This window comes from Eretmochelys imbricata, chromosome 1 (assembly GCF_965152235.1).
Source record: "Eretmochelys imbricata isolate rEreImb1 chromosome 1, rEreImb1.hap1, whole genome shotgun sequence".
Classification (NCBI taxonomy): domain Eukaryota; kingdom Metazoa; phylum Chordata; order Testudines; family Cheloniidae; genus Eretmochelys; species Eretmochelys imbricata.
Window position 1 is genome coordinate 64,529,672 of NC_135572.1, and position 20,752 is coordinate 64,550,423.

Genomic DNA, 20,752 nt, shown 5'->3' on the forward strand with positions numbered 1-20,752 from the left:
TAATATCTACTGGAAACCAACTAAAACATTCATATTATACTGGAGTGTTTGTACCCTTCAAGTGCATAGACTTATACTACCTTCTAAAGTAAGTTTAACTGTTATATAGCATAAATAATTTATGTACAGCTAATGTACTAGGTGCTTCATAAGAACATAAGAGAAGCTTCCACTATAAACAGACAGACAACTTGGTGGAGAAAAGAAAAAAAGTGACATAAGTGCATTGAGCTGTGCTGTAAAACGTACATCTTGTTATACATGATGTATTGTAAAAAGGAAAGGAGGACTTGTGGCACCTTAGAGACTTAAATTTATTTGAGCATAAGCTTTCGTGAGCTACAGCTCACGTCATCGGATCTGATTGTATCCGATGAAGTAAGCTGTAGCTCACGAAAGCTTATGCTCAAATAAATTTGTTAAGTCTCTAAGGTGCCACAAGTACTCCTTTTCTTTTTGCGGATACAGACTAACACGGCTGCTACTCTGAAACCTGTCATGATGTATTGTGTAATTTATTATACTCTGAAGGGAGGACAAGGATTTATTGGTCTCACATATGTTGATTCTTCCTGTCCTTTAAAAAAATTAAATTATTATCTTTGAATTTCTTCCCCTTGATCAATGCTATCTCAACATTAAGATGCTCTGGATACATGAAATATTCTACTTGCAGCATCACTGGTGCATGGGTGGGAAGTACAGTCTTTAGATGCTTTGCAGGCATACTGTGTTTGAAGAACCTCATAACTAATTTACTCGCCATTACTACCCCCTTAGATCCTTCACATTTACACTTTCTGAGAAAATATTTTTCCAAATGAATACCATTTTCAAATTATTTCCCAGATGTATTCACTTGTATTTTGCCAAGTTGAAGCTCAATTTATTTCCTGTACATAATTCTAACATCTCTAGGTCTCTCTGTCTGTTTTCTCCAGGCACAGTGGTAGGTATTTTGCACACAAAATGTATTGTGGTGTTTACCAGTTCTATTAGATTATTAATATATTAACTACATTAGGTCTCACACCAATTACTGCAGCAATCCATTGACTACTTTCCCCTAAACTCAATACATGATTGTTTTATCATTACCTCTTCATTTATTATTTTCCTGGTTTAAGATTTATGTAATGGTGTTCATATCTAAAACAAGATGAATTTTTAGAATATATTTTATATACACCAAATGCTTTACTAAATTCAACCGATATCTGTCTTTTTTTCATCTACTAGTTTTGTAGTTTGATAAAAAAAAGCTTGTCTGTCATAATATTTATTCTTGACTATTTCTTTTCAGTTACTGATCAAACATTCAAGGACAGAAAATGAAAACTTCTGTATGTTACAATATATAATAATTTTATAGCCTGCAATATTATTTAGCTAAGTAAGTTTTAATTTGTGTTATTTACACATGTTGGCCTCCATTACTGCCTAGGTACCTGAATTCACTTCTTGTTCTTTGCTTTCATTGGTTAGAGGATTATCATGTAGTTTCAAGTAGATTTCAATTGCTGATCGAGCAGCCTTGAAATAAAAGGCATGTTTTCTGAGAACATCTTCCAATCTCAAAAGGTCTACGTAGGCCCGAAGAGTCATCTTTCTCATGCAGTATGTGTGGAAGTCAAACTGATCATCTGTAATCTCAAAAAAATGCTAAAAAAACAAAAACCAAGATCACACTTAAATCCTTTCACCAATTTTCTGTTCATTACCATTTAGATACAAAGTGGAGTAACAAGTAGCATTATTTGCAACCCCGACATATCTAACACAGAAAATAAGAGACAACCATTTATTGTCAAAATGTAGCTAAGAGAAATCCTCCCTCCATCTCTTTTAAAAGCAAGCTAACTTAATTTACCCAAAAAACAAACGCTGCCCGCCCCCGTTGATGTGAACAGCAATTTGTATTGTTCCGAGTCCATCAGAAAATACTATCCCATTTTATTTTGTTTTTAAACAATATATACATTTTTGAACAGGTAGAAGAGAGATGGCACAAAGCAATGTAAGAATAGTTTTAGATAACGTGTCAAAAAGATTTATGGTTATTGGACTTTTCACTTACCGTTTTAATAATAGTTACATTAACAAAGAACAAGATCTGTTATCCATTAAGTTAACACACAGATTATATAGCATTTTTAAAAACTGCAATATCCAGAGTTTTAAATGTTAAGAATGCCATGCTGAACTGATTGAGGCAACCAATATTTACACTGCATTATGAAAAAATTTATATAGGAACAGACCAAATTTTTTACCTACTTACCCTTTCCACTTCATGACATTTTTTCAAAGCATCACCACACTTCCCGAGTCTCTGATAAGCTGAAGCGCATTCAGTCTGGAACCACATACACTGCATCTCATTTAGATTTTCCATAGCAGATGTCCCTTCCTAAAATGAAGATATTCATAACTGGTGAAACCAATAATTTATCAACTGCTGTATACCCTTTTCCTCACACATGACTTTTGTTACTAAACAACCATTCACTCATCTATAAACACACTTGCAATACAATAAAAAATAGCGATAACTGCAAAACCTCTCTTATTGAATAGTTATTGACATTCTGAAAAGAAAAAAAATCACTCCTGCTCAAACTGATCCTTCTTCCAGCCTCCTTGTTTCTTTAAGTTGTACTTCTGCAAAGCCACATGGGCACAGATTAATATGCTTGAAAAATATCTCAATATTTTTTTAAGATAAATTCAAACAAGAAAAGAAACAATTCCCTCTTCTAAGATTAAGAGGCAGTGAAATATCAGACTCATTTTTATGAGAATCTAAGTTTCTGAAGGATTCGTTTATTCTTTTTTGCCTGAATCAGAGGAAGCACCTGCTAGTTTAAAACCAACAGGTATATTTACTGGTTTGTTGCTAGTACCTCTACTGATCCCAAACAAAGTTTTATACTCTGGATTTGGAATTAAAAATAAATAAAAATTGAGTGTAGGATTTTTTTTTTTAATATAAATTTCAAGATTTTAGATCAATAAAAACTACTGAATAAACTGGAAGGCACGTTCTGCATAAACTATCAAAATAATGACATACAAGAAACCAAGTTTGCCACCAAATTATCAAAACACTTAAGAGGAAAGGAAAACACTACTAAATAATCTAATTCTGACATATGAATTATTTAACACTTAAATGTATCTTTGTCTTAATTCTGTATCAAAAACTATAGATAGACTGCATTACTACATCTGAAGAAAATACTAAAATTGTTCCATTAATACGTGAAAATATAAATGTCAGCTGATAAAAATAACAAACATTTAGATCAAAACTTTCATAGATGATACAACAGAAGAGTCAACAAAGACTTCCATTGATATTCTAAGAAAACAAAGACATCTTATTTTCCACAGTACAAAAAACTTTATACAAAAACTAAATGGCACACTAAATCAAACCAGATCCTCCCTCACCTGCACTTAGTGAAAAAGTTCTCTGCTTATAGGAATCACCAGACTATACTGTGGATTTCTACAGTTTCTGGAAACTGACAAGCAGTGAGCACCTTAGGTAGAAGAATGGTATTACTGAAGTGCTGCTTAAATTTCTGGAATTATACAAACTGTTTTGCAGCGAGGACCTTAGTTTTTACACTCACATGAATGCAGACATCGTGGACTTTATAAGCAGGGGGCTACAAGTTAAGTTTTCAGGAGTGCATAAAAGTGGCTTAGGAGGCTAAATCCCATTTTCAAGTTAAATCAATGGGAATTAGGTGCTTAGGATTTTGATGTCTATCTGCATCGTTAGGTGCCAAAATAGCTTTGAAAAACTGGCCCTCAGAAGCCTAAGGCTATGTCTACACTACAAAATTAGGTCGAATTTATAGAAGTTGGTTTTGTAGAAAGCGTTTTTATACAGTCGATTGTGAGAGTCCCCACACAAGTGCATTAGTCGGCATTTAGTTGGCGGAGTGTGTCCACAGTACCGAGGCAACCGTCAACTTCTGGAGCGTTACACTGTGGGTAGCTATCCTACAGTTCCCGCAGTCTCTGCCGCCCATTTGAATTCTGGGTAGAAATCCCAATGCCTGATGGGGCAAAAACATTGTTGCGGGTGGTTCTGGGTACATATCGTCAGGCACCCCTTTCCCTCCCTCTCTCTGTGAAAGCAACGGCAGACAATCGTTCCGTGCCTTTTTTCCTGGGTTACCCGTGCAGACGCCATACTACACCAAGCATGGAGCCCACTCAGCTCACCGTACGTCTCCTGGGTGCTGGCAGACGCGGTACTGCATTGCTACACAGCAGCAGCTCATTGCCTTTTGGCAGCAGACAGTGCAATATGACTGGTAGCCATCGTTGCCATACTCCGGGTGCTCTTTTAGCTGACCTCGGTGAGGTCAGTCAGGGGTGCCTGGGCAAACATGGGAGTGACTCAGCCAGGTCATTTCCCTTTTAAGTTTCATCCCATAGTGATTCAGTCCTGCCGGCAGTCCTACTGCACCGTCTTCTAATAAGCAGCCAGGAGACGACGATGGCCAGCAGTCATACTGCCCCGTATGCTGCCAGCAAGATGTATAAAGATAGATGAAGTGGATCAAAACAAGAAATAGACCAGATTTGTTTTGTATTCATTTTATCCTCCCTCTCTCTGTGAAATCAATGGCCTGCTAAACCCAGGGTTCTGAGTTCTATCCTTGATGGGATCACTCTGTTTCTCTTTGATGCAAAGCCACCCCCTTTGTTGATTTTAATTCCCTGTAAGCCAACCCTGTAAGCCAGAGCAAAGGCAGACAATCGTTTCGCGCCTTCTTTTTCAGCGCAGACGCCATAGCACTGGGAACATGGAGTCCGCTCAGATCACTGCGGCAATTATGAGCACTATAAACACCACGCACATTATCTATAAAGATATGCAGAACCGTAACTTGCAAGAAAAGTGAAACCAGGTGAGGAGAAGGCGACTGCAGTGTGGTGACGAGACTGATGAGGACATGGACATAGAGTTCTCACAAAGTACAGGCTCCTACAATGTGCACATCATGGTGTCAATTGGGCAGGTTCATGGCATGGAACGCCGATTCTGGGCCCGGGAAACAAGCACAGAGTGGTGGTACCACATAGTGTTGTGGGTCTGGGACGATTCCCAGTGGCTGCGAAACTTTCGCATGCGTAAGGGCACTTTCATGGAACTTTGTGACTTGCTTTCCCCTACCCTGAAGCGCAAGAATACCAAGATGAGAGCAGCCCTCACAGTTTACAAGCGAGTGGCAACAGCCCTGTGGAAGCTTGCAACGCCAGACAGCTACCGGTCAATCGGGAATCAATTTGGAGAGGGCAAATCTACTGTGGGGGCTGCTGTGATGAAAGTAGCCAACGCTATCACTGAGCTGCTGACATCAAGGGTAGTGACTCTGAGAAATGTGCAGGTCATAGTGGATGGCTTTGCTGCAATGGTGGGGCGATAGACGGAACCCATATCCCTATCTTGGCACTGGAGCACCAAAGCAGTGAGTACATAAACCGAAAGGGGTACTTTTCAATGGTGCCGTAAGCACTAGTGGATCACAAGGGACGTTTCACCAACATCAACGTGGGATGGCTGGGAAAGGTACAAGACGCTCGCATCTTCAGGAACTCTGGTCTGTTTCAATGGCTGCAGCAAGGGACTTTATCCCCAGACCAGTAAATAACCGTTGGGGATGTTGAAATGCCAACAGTTATCTTTGGGGACCCAGCCTACCCCTTAATGCCATGGCTCATGAAGCCGTACACAGGCACCCTGGACAGTAGTCAGGAGCTGTTCAACTATAGGCTGAGCAAGTGCAGAATAGTGGTAGAATGTGCATTTGGACATTTAAAGGCACGCTGGCACAGTTTACTGACTATTAGACCTCAGCTTTCAGAGTAGCAGCCGTGTTAGTCTGTATTCGCAAAAAGAAAAGGAGTACTTGTGGCAACTTAGAGACTAACGAAATTTGTTAGTCTCTAAAGTGCCACAAGTACTCCTTTTCTTTTTCGACCTCAGCGAAACCAATATTCCCATTGTTATTACTGCTTGCTGTGTGCTCCACAATATCTGTGAGAGTAAGGGGGAGATGTTTATGGCGGGGTGGGAGGTTGACGCAAATCGCCTGGCTGCTGATTACACGCATCCAAACACCAGGGTGATTAGCAGAGTACAGGAGGGCACAGTGCGCATCAGAGAAGCTTTGAAAACCAGTTTCAGAAATGACCAGACTACAGTGTGAAAGTTATGTTCGTTTCTCCTTGATGGAAACCTCCCTCGCCCCCCAGGTTCACTCTACTTTCCTGTAAGCTAAGCACCCTCCCCTCCCCCCTTCGATCACTGCTTGCAGAGGCAATAAAGTCATTGTTGCATCACATTCATGCATTCTTTATTAATTCATTCATCACACAAACAGGGGGATAACTGCCAAGGTAGCCCACGAGGGGTGGTGGAGGAGGGAGGGACGAGGCCACACAGCACTTTAAAACTTATTGAATGCCAGCCTTCTGTTGCTTGGGCAATCCTTTGGGGTGGTGTGGCTGTAGGCCCCCCCGCCGCGTTCTTGGGCGTCTGGGTGAGGATGCTATGGAACTTGGGGTGGGGAGCAGTTGGTTACACAGGGGCTGTAGCAGCAGTCTGTGCTCCTGCTGCCTTTTCTGCAGCTCAACCATATGCTGGAGCATATGAGTTTAATCCTCCAGCAGCCTGAGCATTGACTCCTGCCTTCTTTCAGCAAGCTGATGCCACCTAACATCTTCAGCCCACCACCTCTCCTCATGGTCATATTGTGTTTTCTTGCACTCTGAGATTGTCTGCCTCCATGTATTTTGCTGTGCTCTGTCAGTGTGGGAGGACAGCCTGAGGTCAGAACATTTAATCGCGAATGTGTTTTTTTCGCCTTCTTATCTTTGCTAGCCTCTGGGAAGGAGAAACATATGCAGCTGGTGGAAGAAAAAAAGGGAGAGTAGTAGTTAAAGAGACATTTTATAGAACAATGGGTAGACTCTTTCACAGTAAATCCTGCTGTTAACATTACAAAGCACATGTGCTTTCATTACAAGGTCACATTGTGCCTCTTATTGAGGATATGCCGGTTTGGTGTGAGAGATCACTCACGCAGGACCGGGCAGCAGAATTCGGCTTGCAGGCAGCCATGGTAAGCCACAGTCTTTTGGCTTCTTTAATCTTCATAACATGTGGGAATGGTTTCAAACAGCAGCACCCTCATTTCCCATATGAAGTAGCCATTGGGTTGGCCATTTAAAATGGGTTGGCAATTTAAAAGGAGGGGCTGCAGTTTCCAGGTTCACATGCAGCGGAAACCCAACTAACCTTGATTTCTGTTCAGCCACAAACAGCCCAGCAGGAACGGGCACCTCTGAATGTCTGCTTACTAAAACAACCGTATTTCAACCAGGTGACCATGAATGATATCACTCTCCTGAGGGTAACACAGAGAGATAAAGAACGGATGTTGTTTGAATGCCAGCGAACACCGGGACCATACGCTGCAATGCTTTGTTCTGCAGTGATTCTCGACTAAGTGCTACTGGCCTGGCGTGGGAAAGTGTCCTACCATGGAGGACAGAATAAGGCTGCCCTCCCCAGACACCTTTTGCAAAGGCTTTGGGAGTACATCCAGGAGAGCTTTATGGAGGTGTCCCTGGAGGATTTCCGCTCCATTCCCAGACTTTCTCCAGTAGCTGTACTGACCACGAATGCCAAGGCAAATTAATTGTTAAACACGCTTGCTTTTAAACCATGTATAAATATTTACAAAAGGTACACTCACCAGAGGTCCCTTCTCCACCTTCAGGGTCCAGGAGCCCACCTTGGGTAGGTTCAGGGGGTACTGAGTCCAGTGATAAACAGATCCTGGCTGTTGGGGAAACCAGTTTCTCCGCTTCCTTGCTGTGAGCTATTATCTTCCTCGCCCCCAAAACCTGCTTCCGTGTTGCCTCCCACTCCTTGGATGGCGTCAAAGCACAGGGTTGAGGTAGTGGTGGCTGCACCCCCTAGAATGGCATACAGCTCATCATAGAAGCAGCATGTCTGGGGCTCTGAACCAGAGCGGCTGTTTGCCTCTCTTGTTTTTTGGTAGGCTTGCCTGAGCTCCTTAATTTTCACGCAGCACTGCTGTGGGTCCCTGTGATAGCCCCTGTCCTTCATGCCATTGGAGATTTTTTTCAAATATTTTGGCATTTCGTCTTTTCGAACAGAGTTCTGCCAGCATGGATTCGTCTCCCCATACAGTGATCAGATCCAGTACCTCCCATTCGGTCCATTCTGGAGCTCTTCGGCGATTCTGGGACTGCATGGTCTCCTGCAATGATGAGCTCTGCATGGTGACCTGTGCAGGTGAGCTCACCACGCTGGCCAAACAGGAAATGAGATTCAAAAGTTCGTGGGCCTTTTCCTGTATACCTGGCCAGCGCATCTGAGTTGAGAGCGCTGTCCAGAGCGGTCACAACTGAGCACACTGGGATAGTTCCTGGAGGCCAAAACCATTGAATTGCATCCACAGTACCCCAAATTCGACCCAGCAAGGCCAATTTCAGCGCTAATCCCCTCGTTGGGTGTGAGTAAAGAAATCGATTTTAAGAGCTGTTTAAGTTGAAAAAAAGGGCTTTGTCACATGGATGGACGCAGGGTTAAATCGAGAGAACTCTGCTAAATTCAACCTAAACTCGTAGTGTAGACCAGGCTTAAGTCTTATTGAAATGACTTGGATTCAGCATGAACAATTTGAAATGCAGATTTGTTCTTAAACCATTAGTCCAAGTTACATAGCTTGACAATGACAATTTTCCAAGACATGACAGCTATCAAGTGTGTTCCACAAAGGGACTTACTCCTGTATGCGTGGCAATGCATTAATGTTTCATTAATTTGTGCTGGACATGGCCCACCTTGATTACCATGCACATTGTAGGGAGAGTGGTCACTTTGGATGAGCTATTACCAGCAGAGGAGTGAGTTTGTGTGTGGGGGGGTGGAGGGTGAGAAAACCTGGATTTGTGCTGGAAATGGCCCAACTTGATGATCACTTTAGATAAGCTATTACCAGCAGGACAGTGGGGTGGGAGGAGATATTGTTTCATGATCTCTGTGTGTATATAAAGTCTGCTGCAGTTTCCACGGCATGCATCCGATGAAGTGAGCTGTAGCTCACGAAAGCTCATGCTCAAATAAATTGGTTAGTCTCTAAGGTGCCACAAGTACTCCTTTTCTTTTTGCGAATGTTTCTGGAGTAACATCTGTGCTACATCATAGTCTACTAGAAAATTAGTTATTACTAATATTAAGTTATAATTACACAGGCAAACATACCCTAACAATGGACAAATATCTCTAATGGGTAGATTTCTGCTATCACTCAAATCAGTTACTCTGGCAGAGATGCGGTATCAGATAATTACATCTGATATGTGATTTTCCAACTGAAAATACTACCAATCCCCTCTTTAAAACAATATTTCCTACCCTTGTAAACTTGGAACACATCTCCTCTGCATCTTTCACCATATTTGCTCGGAGCATATATTTTGCACATTTGGAGTTGATGAATCTATCTGCTGTATCCAAAGACTGTGCTTCATCCATCCATTTGGCAGCTTCCTTGAGATTACCTACATGCTGTTATGGAAAAAAAAAAAGTGAGTTATATTTCATTCTTAAATAAATTTTTGACTAAATATAGACATTTTATAGCTATAGCTATAGCTTTGGCACCAAGATTTATAAGCACCGTAGAAATGTTAAAGATAGATTTTAGTCTTTTTTTCCTGTGGACTATCCAAAGTGACCACTCGTAAGTTATGATGCTTTACTCCATAGTATAAACAAACTGGAAAGCGTGTTTACATTTTCTGATTGACAGAACAGAGTGTCAAATAAAAAACAGAGCAAATGATCATGCCCCAAACCAGAAAAATCACATTATCAAATCTTATGAAAATTTCAACTGAGTAAGGGACCTCTCACAGCCTAAAATTAGACATATTTAATTCAACTTTTTTACCTTGTAAATTTTTGCTTTTAAATAGAACAGTTCTATTAATGTTGGAGTGCTTGCAATTGCAGCATTAATGTATTCCAAGGCCAATGAACACTGGCCAAGTTTGTCAAAGTGCTGTGCCAGGAAATAACGAACCCAAAGTAGTGTCGTTGGGGGCTCCTTCTCTCCATTTTCTGTAACAAAACAGATATAAAATTACAGTGGCCAATAAGGTTGAAGACTTCATTTGGGGAAAAACACAAAAAAAACTTGATAAATTGAGCAATATTTGCTAAATTGTTTTCATTTGCAAAAAGGTAGAGATATAACTATTCTCTGGCAAAAGGCAGCAGCACTCCAACAATTATTGATAACTGTCAATACAGGGATTAGTAACTGAAATGTAATTTTAATACCTGTCCATTGAAACTTACCATATGGACTAAAAAAGTCACAGGTTTTCAGAGAGGCTTCGTAACCAGTAATAAGTTCTTGAATTATTTCTACCTATATATGAAAAATATAAATTTAAACGTTTGCCTTAAAATACTATAAATGTTGGAAATAGGCTAATGTTAATATTTTTACAGTTATATCACATCACCTAAAAATACAGTAAAGCAGTGTTTAAGGAACTACACTAAAATAAACAGATACTTAACTGGGGAAAATATTGGATGGATCATATGTGTATTCTAGAAACAACAATTTCTGTTCCATCACTTTCACAAGATATTTTGTGTTCATCCATGGTAGCTGTTCTACATTTTTTTCCCCACTATATATTCTTGAAAATTAGCCATCAAAACTCAATTAAATGTATTTGATTTGTCACCCCCTCCCAAGTGTTGCTTAGTAAATATTTCAGGTACTTCGATTTTTGAATGCCAGCTTGAGACAACTTGAAGAGGGTTGGTCTCTGAAGAGGGCTGCAAGTATGCTTCTCATAAGGATGAAGGGTGGAAAGGGGTCTCTGGCTGAGTCCCTGTGAAATGACTACATGAACGCTGCTGGCATTTTAATTGAGTTATTAATGATGCTAGGGCAGTTAGAACCTTGGCTATATGACTTAGATTTTTAAATCTAAATAAATAAAGAGGCCTGATTTTTGATGCTCAGCACTTGCTGAAAACCAGGCCCCTTAAATGTCTAAAGTTGGTCACCCAAAAGTTCAGGCACCTGAAATCAATAGTCTCTTTTGAAAATTTAGCCTACAATCCAAAATTTGCATTGTACAATCTTGACACAAACACACTCTCTGTAAAGAGTTATGTGTAATATCATAAGAACCAACTGATTTTATTCTAGAGCAGATGACTTGGTAGTGCAATACATCTGTTCCTGAACGCTTTAGAATTCTTTTAGTACAATTCATTGTTTTGTAGCTAGGTTAATGGAGATTAAAAGTTGCCTTTCAAGTCTAGCAAGTATCCAACTTCTCAAGCGAACAAGACTAGAAATTAAGATGAACAGGAACAATTATAATATGTGTACAAAATACAGTACATGCTCAAATGCATTTAAAATCTGGGTTGAGCATGGTGCATATGGGAGGGGACAACTCTATGGACCTGTTACATAAATGCATTAGCTTTTCACCACTTACAGATGTAAGTTAAAATCTGGATTGTTACACACAGAATGTGTTTGGTGACCACAATCTTCTCTATATAAAACAAAATAATTACAAAGTTAAAAGAAGAAATGATGGGAAAAACCCTGCAAAATTAGCAAGATTTAAATCTAATGAAATATACAACATTTTGAAAACATACTTTTAAAAGTATGAGAACTACAACACAAAAACTAAAGGTCACTCTAGAAGACTAAGTGAAGTGGTCAGAAGGGCTTATCTTAAGTAAACACACTTTAATGTGTCAGGAAATACCAAGTCTCATTTTTCAAAGTAAATTATTTCACATTGGATCTGTTAAATGCCATGAAGCCATTGCGAACTCCTCAAAAGGGGTTATATTTATGAATGGGCATAAAAAGAGTTTTGAAAAAAATCAACAGAAGTCATGTTTTTGGTAAAAAATAAAATAAATATCTTAGCACTTACATATTAGCCCTTCCCCCCCCCCCCACAGACCTAAATTTTAACATAGAAGAAAAAGTGCTGAAGAGCCACATAGGCAAGTAGACAAAGGAGAGAAACATATCTGATATTGCTCTCAGACCTACCTGCTTCCATTTGTTGAAAGGACCTTTAAAGGGCCAGTAGAAAACCTCTTATACAACCCTTTTCTAAGAGAATATTAAAATACTGAAAATACTAGTTTCCCCTTAAGCAGCAAGCTTAAGGTATATAGCTACACTACACAAAACAGAACAAGCCACCTTTCCTTAGTGCTTTTCATTACTCATCTGAAGCGCTCCCAGACTTTAAATTCTTCTCATTTAACTACTGAAAAAATCAGATAATTTTAGCTGAAGAAGCTTTACTAGCTTGAGAGTTATTTATGTCAAGAGGAATTAAATCTTCATACTGACTTCAGAAATACCAAACATGCTTTATGAACCAATTTGAGCATTGTCTGGTTCCTAAAGTGACACAGATTCTACTAAATTGCACTCGCTCTTTAACAGGATGCTAAATTCTTCCCCATTCAGTATTGTATACTGAGTTCTGTTTCTATAAAACAAGGACGTATAATGGAAATTTAATTCTGAAAAACAATCTAAATGATAAATTTGCAAGAGTAATATTTGAAGAACTCAGTGGAAACAACTGCAAAAAAGAAGTTACTCTGTAAATCAGGTATTTTATAGATGTTATTCCAAAGATTCTTTAGATGAAAATAAGTGTAATCTTTGTTTGCTATGGGTATACATGCACTGGGAATCCATTTTTCCTTCTCTCTCTCACGCACTTTGACCATTTTTATTTAATCTCTTACAGCAACACTAATAATTTAGAAAAATATATCTAAACATATTTCCAACTCAATACTCATTTTGATATTTACATAATATATCATCTTAAGATTTTGTAATGGGCTTTCAGATTTAATAAGTTAATGCAATTTTCAATTTGGCGTACTTGCTACTTCAAGGCAAAGTTAATGTCCTGCAAATATGATTCATCTTTACTCAGTCCAAGTCCTCAAAATATGACCATGTTACCTACAGTTTAGATGGAAATGTTCATCTCTTTGACACAGTTGTGCTCCTCAGACAAAAGGTTACAGAAGCAGGCCACCATGACTTAAAACTCAGGTTTCATTGGGATAATTGTGGAGCCAGTTCCAGAACTGAGGACCCTCCAGTGAGAACACCCTTGCCTCTGGTCCCCCAGAGAGATTAAAGGTAAGGGCTCTAGGCAGAAGTACCCTTTCTTCTTTACCGCAACAGGTAGCCTTCTTAGTAATCAGGACTTAGACCAGACAGAGTTACAGGTCAGCGTTTGTACCCTGCATTATATCTGGAAGCATTATCAAGCCAATGCAGGCTTTTGACAGGTGTAACGTGCTCCAAACAGCTACCACAGTTAAGAAAGCAGATTGCCACAGTCTGAACTAATTGTAGATTCAAAAAAAAAAAAAACCTTAAGAGTGGATAACTACCTCTCTGGCCTCCAAAGCACCTGCTCTCATGAAACTTATATAGCATGTTTTCACAGGTACTACTCAGTCAAAATATGAGTTGGTTACATTTGAAAATGAAAGCACTGAATTATGAAGCTAAGCAAAACCCAATTATATCCTAAGTAAATTCTGCATTGTTTGTATTTCTCAAATATATATTTTTATCGTACAAACTTAAATGCAAACAACATGTATGCACCTTAAAGTCATAAGTTATTTGTTATAAATGAATAGGTAACGGATTTCCAAAAATTCACACAAATGCATTTTCTTAATTATTTTATTCTTGTGCATAAATAGCTCTTCTTGAGTGGAATAGTATTGAAAAATAAACTGTGTTCTCTTAAGTAAGAGGTAGCATGGGGGAAATTCATCTTCTTAGTGTGATAACTAGTCAGTTTGACAGACAATAATATTTTTAAATAAATCCTTTCAGAGACAAGCACAAAAACTATCCAATTCTATTTTTAGAGATTGCTATGACATGTTAAAATATTGATAAAACGATCTGCTGAATACTGAGTTAATTACATCTTGTATTACAGCAGTTAGTCAAAATACATTACATCATGCTAAACACTCAAGATGGTTAACTAAATCATCAAATTAAATGACTAATATATTAAAGTAAAATTATTCAATATTTTACTTTATGAAATTGTAAACAAGAGCAAACAGAAGAAAAACTGAATATAGTTTTTAAAATGTTACCATACTGTATAACTTAGCATTTCATTTTGTTAACTACTTAAACAATACTAGTTTATCAGTCATGACCACCAGTTAAGTAATACCTTTTCAATTTTTTACAGCAAATAAAACCTCAATAAGTATTTCTACTGTATAAACCTATGAATACAAAAAATAAAGTTTTAAATATTTTACTCCTCATTATAATTTTCAGAAACAATCAGCACAATTAACATTTTAGCATAAATTTTAAGCACTACTTTCTGATTTTGTAGGATATAGGGCAGATGTATTTACATTTTCTTCTTAGAAAGACTAACTATGTTCAGTTCTATTTTCTTGTATGGTAGCCCCAGCAACCTGGACCAAAAGTAACTGAGATTCTTTAAAGGTAATGTACGTTGATTTCTGCATAATACTTTGTGAAATCTCTAGGAGGACTGAATCTGTCTTGCGATTCACAATTAAAGGCCACAAAAAATTCTATAAACGCATTTGTTAATTATTTATTAACTGAACACATGAACATGTGATTACAGCCAAGCAAACACAAAGGCCTCTTCTACATTAAGAATATTTGTCAATGTTTCTTTCCTCCACGAGTACTGCTTTGAGCAGGGCTTAATGACATCATAATAAAGACATTTGCATCCTGTTCATACTATGCCTTTTGCTGTTACAGTGGCGGGAGAAGAGGTGTGCACTAGTGAAGAAGAATTCTCACAAAATTTTCAGAGTAGACATATCCAGGGAGGATATGGTCTTGCCTAGACGGACAACGCAATCAAGAGGAGACTAAACAAGTAGGGAAAGGGAGAAGATACAGCTAGAGTGACCAGACAGCAGGTGGAAAAAATCGGGACGGGGGTGGGTGGTAATAGGTACCTATATAAGAAAAAGCTCCAAATACAGGGACTGTCCCTATAAAATTGGGACATCTGGTCACCCTAGATACAGCAGCCAGATCATATGGCTACTCAAAGGCATGTGCAAATCATAGTTGATTTTATAACTATAAAGGTGTATGCATTAAATGATTAATAAATAAAAACAACAGTCTTTATTTACTTTTCATGGCCACAAGAATTAAAGTGGGTCAGTCTTGTGGGAATTTTTGCATGAAAGGAGGTGGTGGTTTAGCAAAGCAATTCTGGGTCATGACCTTTTCCTGGATGAATACCTAGAAATCACACATTTTGGAATCTATTTTGATATTTGAAGTTTAAGTGTACTAAGATTTCATGTATTTAAAATTTAACTCTTCATTGTTTTGCACTGGTTTTAGTAATTTAGATAAACTGTATTTTTCAGTGGTTAATAATAAAGCATATAAAAGCACCATACAAGACTTAAGTAGATATTACTTATCTAGAGGACTCTAAAGACAGCACTGTAGAAAAGTGAGTGAACTTGTCTACCAATTTTCTGTTCCCAACACAGAAGCCTATACTTTATGCATTCTGGTTCTCACCAAACTCTGTAAAGCAAAGATCTTTTTCCCCAAGATTCCAGCCTGTTTAAAGTGTTTTTCCTGTAGCAGATAACAAATGATGCCGAATGCTTTCTGTGGGATGCTGAAGAGCGACATTACGTAACTCCATTTCTTAGTCTTATTTGAGATATGAAATAAAAATTTTAAAAATAAAAATGCTTTAAGGTCCCAGCAGTTTCAATTCTTCCTCCTCTGTAAACCGTAAATTGTTTGAGATTTGGAGGACTGAAAGAACTTGCCTGCAGAGCTCATGATGCTATACTACACCTTGAGTCTTAATTTTTTACAGCCTCACCAAACACTTACAGGGCATTTCAGAATTATCCAGTCCTCATTTTCTCCATCTAACAGTCTGAAGAATATAAAATACAAGATGACATATGCAGGATTCAACAGTGTAAAGGAGGGAACATTCAGGGTATGAAAGTATTTACTTGAAACAGTCAAGTTTGACTTGAGACACGACTGTGATGAAATCAGTACACAGCTAAGTTTCCTTTGTCTCACTTGTAAAGCTTCCATTACACAGCCTACTACATCATTCCTATAAATTAAGTCCACAGCATAATGAACAATGTAATAAGTACACATTAATCTCTTTATTTTTACATACCTTGTACAGTAACTGGAGTTCTTAGAGATATTTGTCCCTATGAGTGCTACACTTCAGGCATTCATGAGCCCCTTTTCCTTTGATCAGAAGCTTTTTGGTAGCACTGTCCATTTGATCTACATATGTGCCCTAGCTAGCCTCGTGCCCTGTACCTGATAAACCACCCTCAGTTCCTTCTCTACTGCTACGGCAAAGACTCCGAAGCAAAGGGGAAGGGAGGATAGATAGTGGCGCATGCTCAGGGACGCAAATCTCGAAGAACTCCAGTTACCTTGTAAGTAACTGCTCCTTCCTTCCTCAGACAACATCCCTGTGAGTGCTCCACTATAGGTGGATTCCCAAGCAATACTTCCTATAAGAGGGGGGTGTTTTGAAGCCCAATGTAAAGGCTAGTCTACGCTGGCAAGGCTAAAGCACTGCCGCAGCAGAGCTTTAAGGTGGCTTGTGTAGTCACGACAGAGTGCTAGGAGAGAGCTCTCCCAGCGCTCTAAAAAACCCCACCTCCACGAGAGGCGTGGCTCCCAGAGCTGGTGCACTGTTTATGCTGGCGCTTTACAGTGCTGAAACTTGCTGCACTCAGGGGGGTGTTTTTTCACACCCCTGAGTGAGAAAGTTGCAGCACTGTAAAGTGCCAGGGTAGACAAGCCCTAAGGCTGTTTGAAGAACAGCAGTTCCAAAAGCAGCATCTGCCCCTGAGGCACGAACCAGAGAACAATGGTCTGAAAAGGTGTGAGCTGAATCCCATGTGGCATGTCCACAGATTTCTACAAATGAAACATTCTTCAGAAGAGCTACAGATGTAGACTGTGATCCAGTAGAACAGGCTGTAACTGTTGGAGGGGGTTAAGAATTAGAAACCTCATAAGATAAACAGAGCCAGAAACTCATCTGGCTTTGGGTTCAGATGGGGCCCCCTTTAACTGTCTGTGAAAGAAACAAAATCTTTGAGAAGCCCTAAAAGGTGTAGTTCTCTCTAGATAGAAAGTCAATGCTCTAACGTCTAAGGTGTGAAGCGTGGCTTCTTCTCTGGAGTAGTGAGTCTTGCAGTAAAAGACCAGGAATTAAATGTTAAATTGCTATGGAAATTGGAGGTTACTTTGGAGAGAGGGGGAAAAAAAAAAAGGAAGTGGTCTGGTAGATAGAATCAGTCATAGAATATCAGGGTTGGAAGGGACCTCAGGAGGTCATCTAGTCCAACCGCCTGCTCAAAGCAGGACCAATCCCCAAATAAATCATCCCAGCCAGAGCTTTGTCAAGCCTGATCTTAAAAACCTCTAAAGAAGGAGATTCCACTATCTCCCTAGGTAACCCATTCCAGTGTTTCACCACCCTCCTAGTGAAAAAGTTTTTCCTAATAACCAACCTGAACCTTCCCCACTGCAACTTGAGACCGTTACTCCTTGTTCTGTCATCTGCTACCACTAAGAACAGCGTAGGTCCATCCTCTTTGGAACCACCTTTCAGATAGCTGAAAACAGCTATCAAATTCCCCCTCATTTTTCTCTTCTGCAGACTAAAACAATCCCAGTTCCCTCAGCCTCTCCTCATAAGTCGTGTGTTCCAGACCCCTAATCATTTTTGTTGCCCTTTGCTGGACTCTCTCCAATTTTTCCACATCCTTCTTGTAGTGTGGGGCCCAAAACTGGACACAGTACTCCAGATGAGGCCTCACCAGTGTCAAATAGAGGGGAACGAACCACCTCCTTCAATCTGCTGGCAATGCTCCTACTTATACAGCCCAAAATGCTGTTAGCCTTCTTGGCAACAAGGGCACACTGTTGACTCATATCCAGCTTCTTGTCCACTGTCACCCCTAGGTCCTTTTCTGCAGAACTGCTGCCTAGTCACTCGGTTCCTAGTCTGTAGCAGTGCAAGGGATTCTTCCATCCTAAGTGCCGACTCTGCACTTGTCCTTGTTGAACCTCAGACTTCTTGTGGCCCAATCTTCTAATTTGTTTAGATCCCTCTGTATCCTATCCCTACCCCAGGGCTGGCCCACAACATTTTGGCACCTGAAGCGGGGAGCTCAAATGACACCCCTGTGCCCCCTTGCTTCGGCCAAAACTTTTAAAGGTCTCAATTCTGCCTTCTTCTCGTTCTACTCCTCTAATGGTACTGATCTGCTACCTATCCCAATGAAGGAGAACTAAACTTAAAATGCCTTGTTCAAAAATTTTAAGTAACGCTTAACTTTCAAATGCCTGAACAGCAAATGTCACTTTTCTTGTCTGCATAGTACACACGGGCATTTTTATCTGTTTGAATAATGAAAGTGGCGCTTTCTGTGCCTTCTTGGTTGCAAAGATTTGAACTGCTTCCTGAAGGTCCACAGTCTGGGTCAGCTCATGCTCTATTGAGATGGTTGCAGGGCCGACCAGCCTCTCCTGTGCATTGTGGAGCGTAGATGTGTTTTTATTAACTTCAGCTTGGAGAAGCTGTGTTCTCCACTGGCAACTGTTACAGGAAGTGTTAGAAGTATGAGCAGAGCAACAAAAGCATTTGGAAAGAGGGTGGTCATCTTATTTGTGCACATATATTCCAGAACAGCCTTTGGAGTTGATCCTGCTGAAATTTATCTTGAAAGGGCTTTCAGTTCATCACCTAAATCACTCACATCAATATCATACATGTCATGTGTCAACACTGTCTCTAGTGCCCAGCACTGCTGGCGTAGGTCTTCTTCAGGTATAGTGAGGAGTTTTGGAATATCATACAACATCCCAAATATTCTGCTGTGTTCCTTGAGCTGCATGAAATGTTCAACTGACTGTACTGAGCAATCTAGCACCTGGTTAAAGAATTCAACTTTGCATTGTTGTTTGGGGCCTCTTATGGGATTATCCCATGCCTTGTAACAAAATGTCTTCGATGACTCTTGTATTCTTGAATGGGTGGGAAAATAGCTTCAGTCTGAAGTTCCTCTACCAACTTCTGTGCACTCTTCAGAACGTTTTGAAATCCCTCGTCTGAACGGTAAGACTTTAGGGATGACTTTGCTTTGTCCAGTTGTTCCATTGCTCCAGATATATCAAGATCAACATCTTGAAGTCTCTTGCTTACAACATTTATTTCAAACAGTGTGTCATGCCACAACACTAAGCCACACAGAAATTTGAAGTTATGTATGTTTCTGGTGATTCCATTTCCCTCTGCCACTGTTCTCCCACAAACAGTTCCTGCCATAGCATTATCCTCCATAATGGCATCTATGGCATCATCTATCTTCCAAATTTTGTGTTTAATAGGCTTTAATCGCCTCCACTTGACTTTGTCATTGTGTGGCACTCAGTGGTTTCAGTGTCAGAGGATGTTCCCAGATGCTACTTCAAAATTTGCTGTTGATGAGATAAAAATAGATACTTTGAATTACATTAAAAAATTCAGCAGTCTCACTAGAAGCTGATGCTGCATCACTGACCACCAAGTTCAATGAATGCAGACATGGATCCGAGAGTTAACTCTTCGAGCTCTTTTTGTCCCATGGGATCCATGTCTGTACTCCTCTGTTCTTTCCCCTCATGTTGGCACCATTATCATAGCCCTGATCTCTCATGTCAGCTATCGCAATTCCCGTATCTTCTCGCTTTTTAAGAAGCGCATTTGTCATACCAGGTCCCGTAGTATCATCAATCAATGTCAATAAATTCTAGAAAATGCTCTCGACAGTCACCATTGCAGGGACATTTTCACTATGTTCTGTGGTTGTTACAAAAACGCACCATTAAAGTCATTTGTTCCATATGGCTGATGTCAGCTGTGCAGACCTGAAGTCAGAAAGATATTACTCTGTTCTGATGTGTCAAATCTTCTGTTTGACTTTTGTTGCCAGTGACTGTATGATCTCATTTTGAATGGTTTTTCCAAAGTAGTGGTGTGTGTACATTTCTTGGGTGGTGACTCTTCTTAGATGTTCCTGAAGTACAGCATCAAACTCAGCCATCAGCTCCACAATTTTAAGGACGTTTCCATTGTTTGGCACATACAGCTGATCTGAAGTGCCGCACAGTGCTAGGTTTGGGTAGCAAGCACTCTCACAATGGCAATGAGCCCTTTCAGAACATTTTGCCAGTAAAGAGACTCTGATACAATCTTCTCTTGATGCTGATCATGGTGGCCTTTAACCTTAGTCTCATATCAAGCTCTTTCCACCTATGGAATGCTCTCTGGTGATTTGCTGCCTTCTCGTGGCATGCCAGATTTCTAGCCAGCTTTTTCCAGTCCTTTGTTCCTGTAGGACCCAATGTGGCTGGAACATGAGACTGGAAGAGTGTGCAACAAAACCAGTATGCAGCATTCTGGGTTTGAGTACATAAGCCATGGCCTCTCCACTTCGTCACAATTGGGGATTTCACTCCAGTAATGTGTTGGTTGGAAACTTCTA

General features: G+C 39.8%; 1 protein-coding gene across 8 annotated transcripts in view; it reads right to left on the reverse strand.

Annotated features, from left to right (window-relative positions):
* The window catches only part of NAA16 (N-alpha-acetyltransferase 16, NatA auxiliary subunit), a 107,367-nt gene that overhangs the window by 9,008 nt on the left and 77,607 nt on the right, over nucleotides 1–20,752 (reverse strand). For 4 of the 8 annotated variants that reach the window (XM_077812008.1, XM_077812017.1, XM_077812032.1 and 1 more), the window contains 5 exons: nucleotides 10,424–10,496; nucleotides 10,014–10,183; nucleotides 9,476–9,628; nucleotides 2,282–2,410; nucleotides 1,449–1,662 (listed from right to left, as the gene is read on the reverse strand). In XM_077812008.1, the coding sequence (XP_077668134.1) occupies nucleotides 1,449–1,662; nucleotides 2,282–2,410; nucleotides 9,476–9,628; nucleotides 10,014–10,183; nucleotides 10,424–10,496 (739 nt within the window). The other 4 variants (XR_013345516.1, XM_077812040.1, XM_077812047.1 and 1 more) reach the window with 4 other exon arrangements.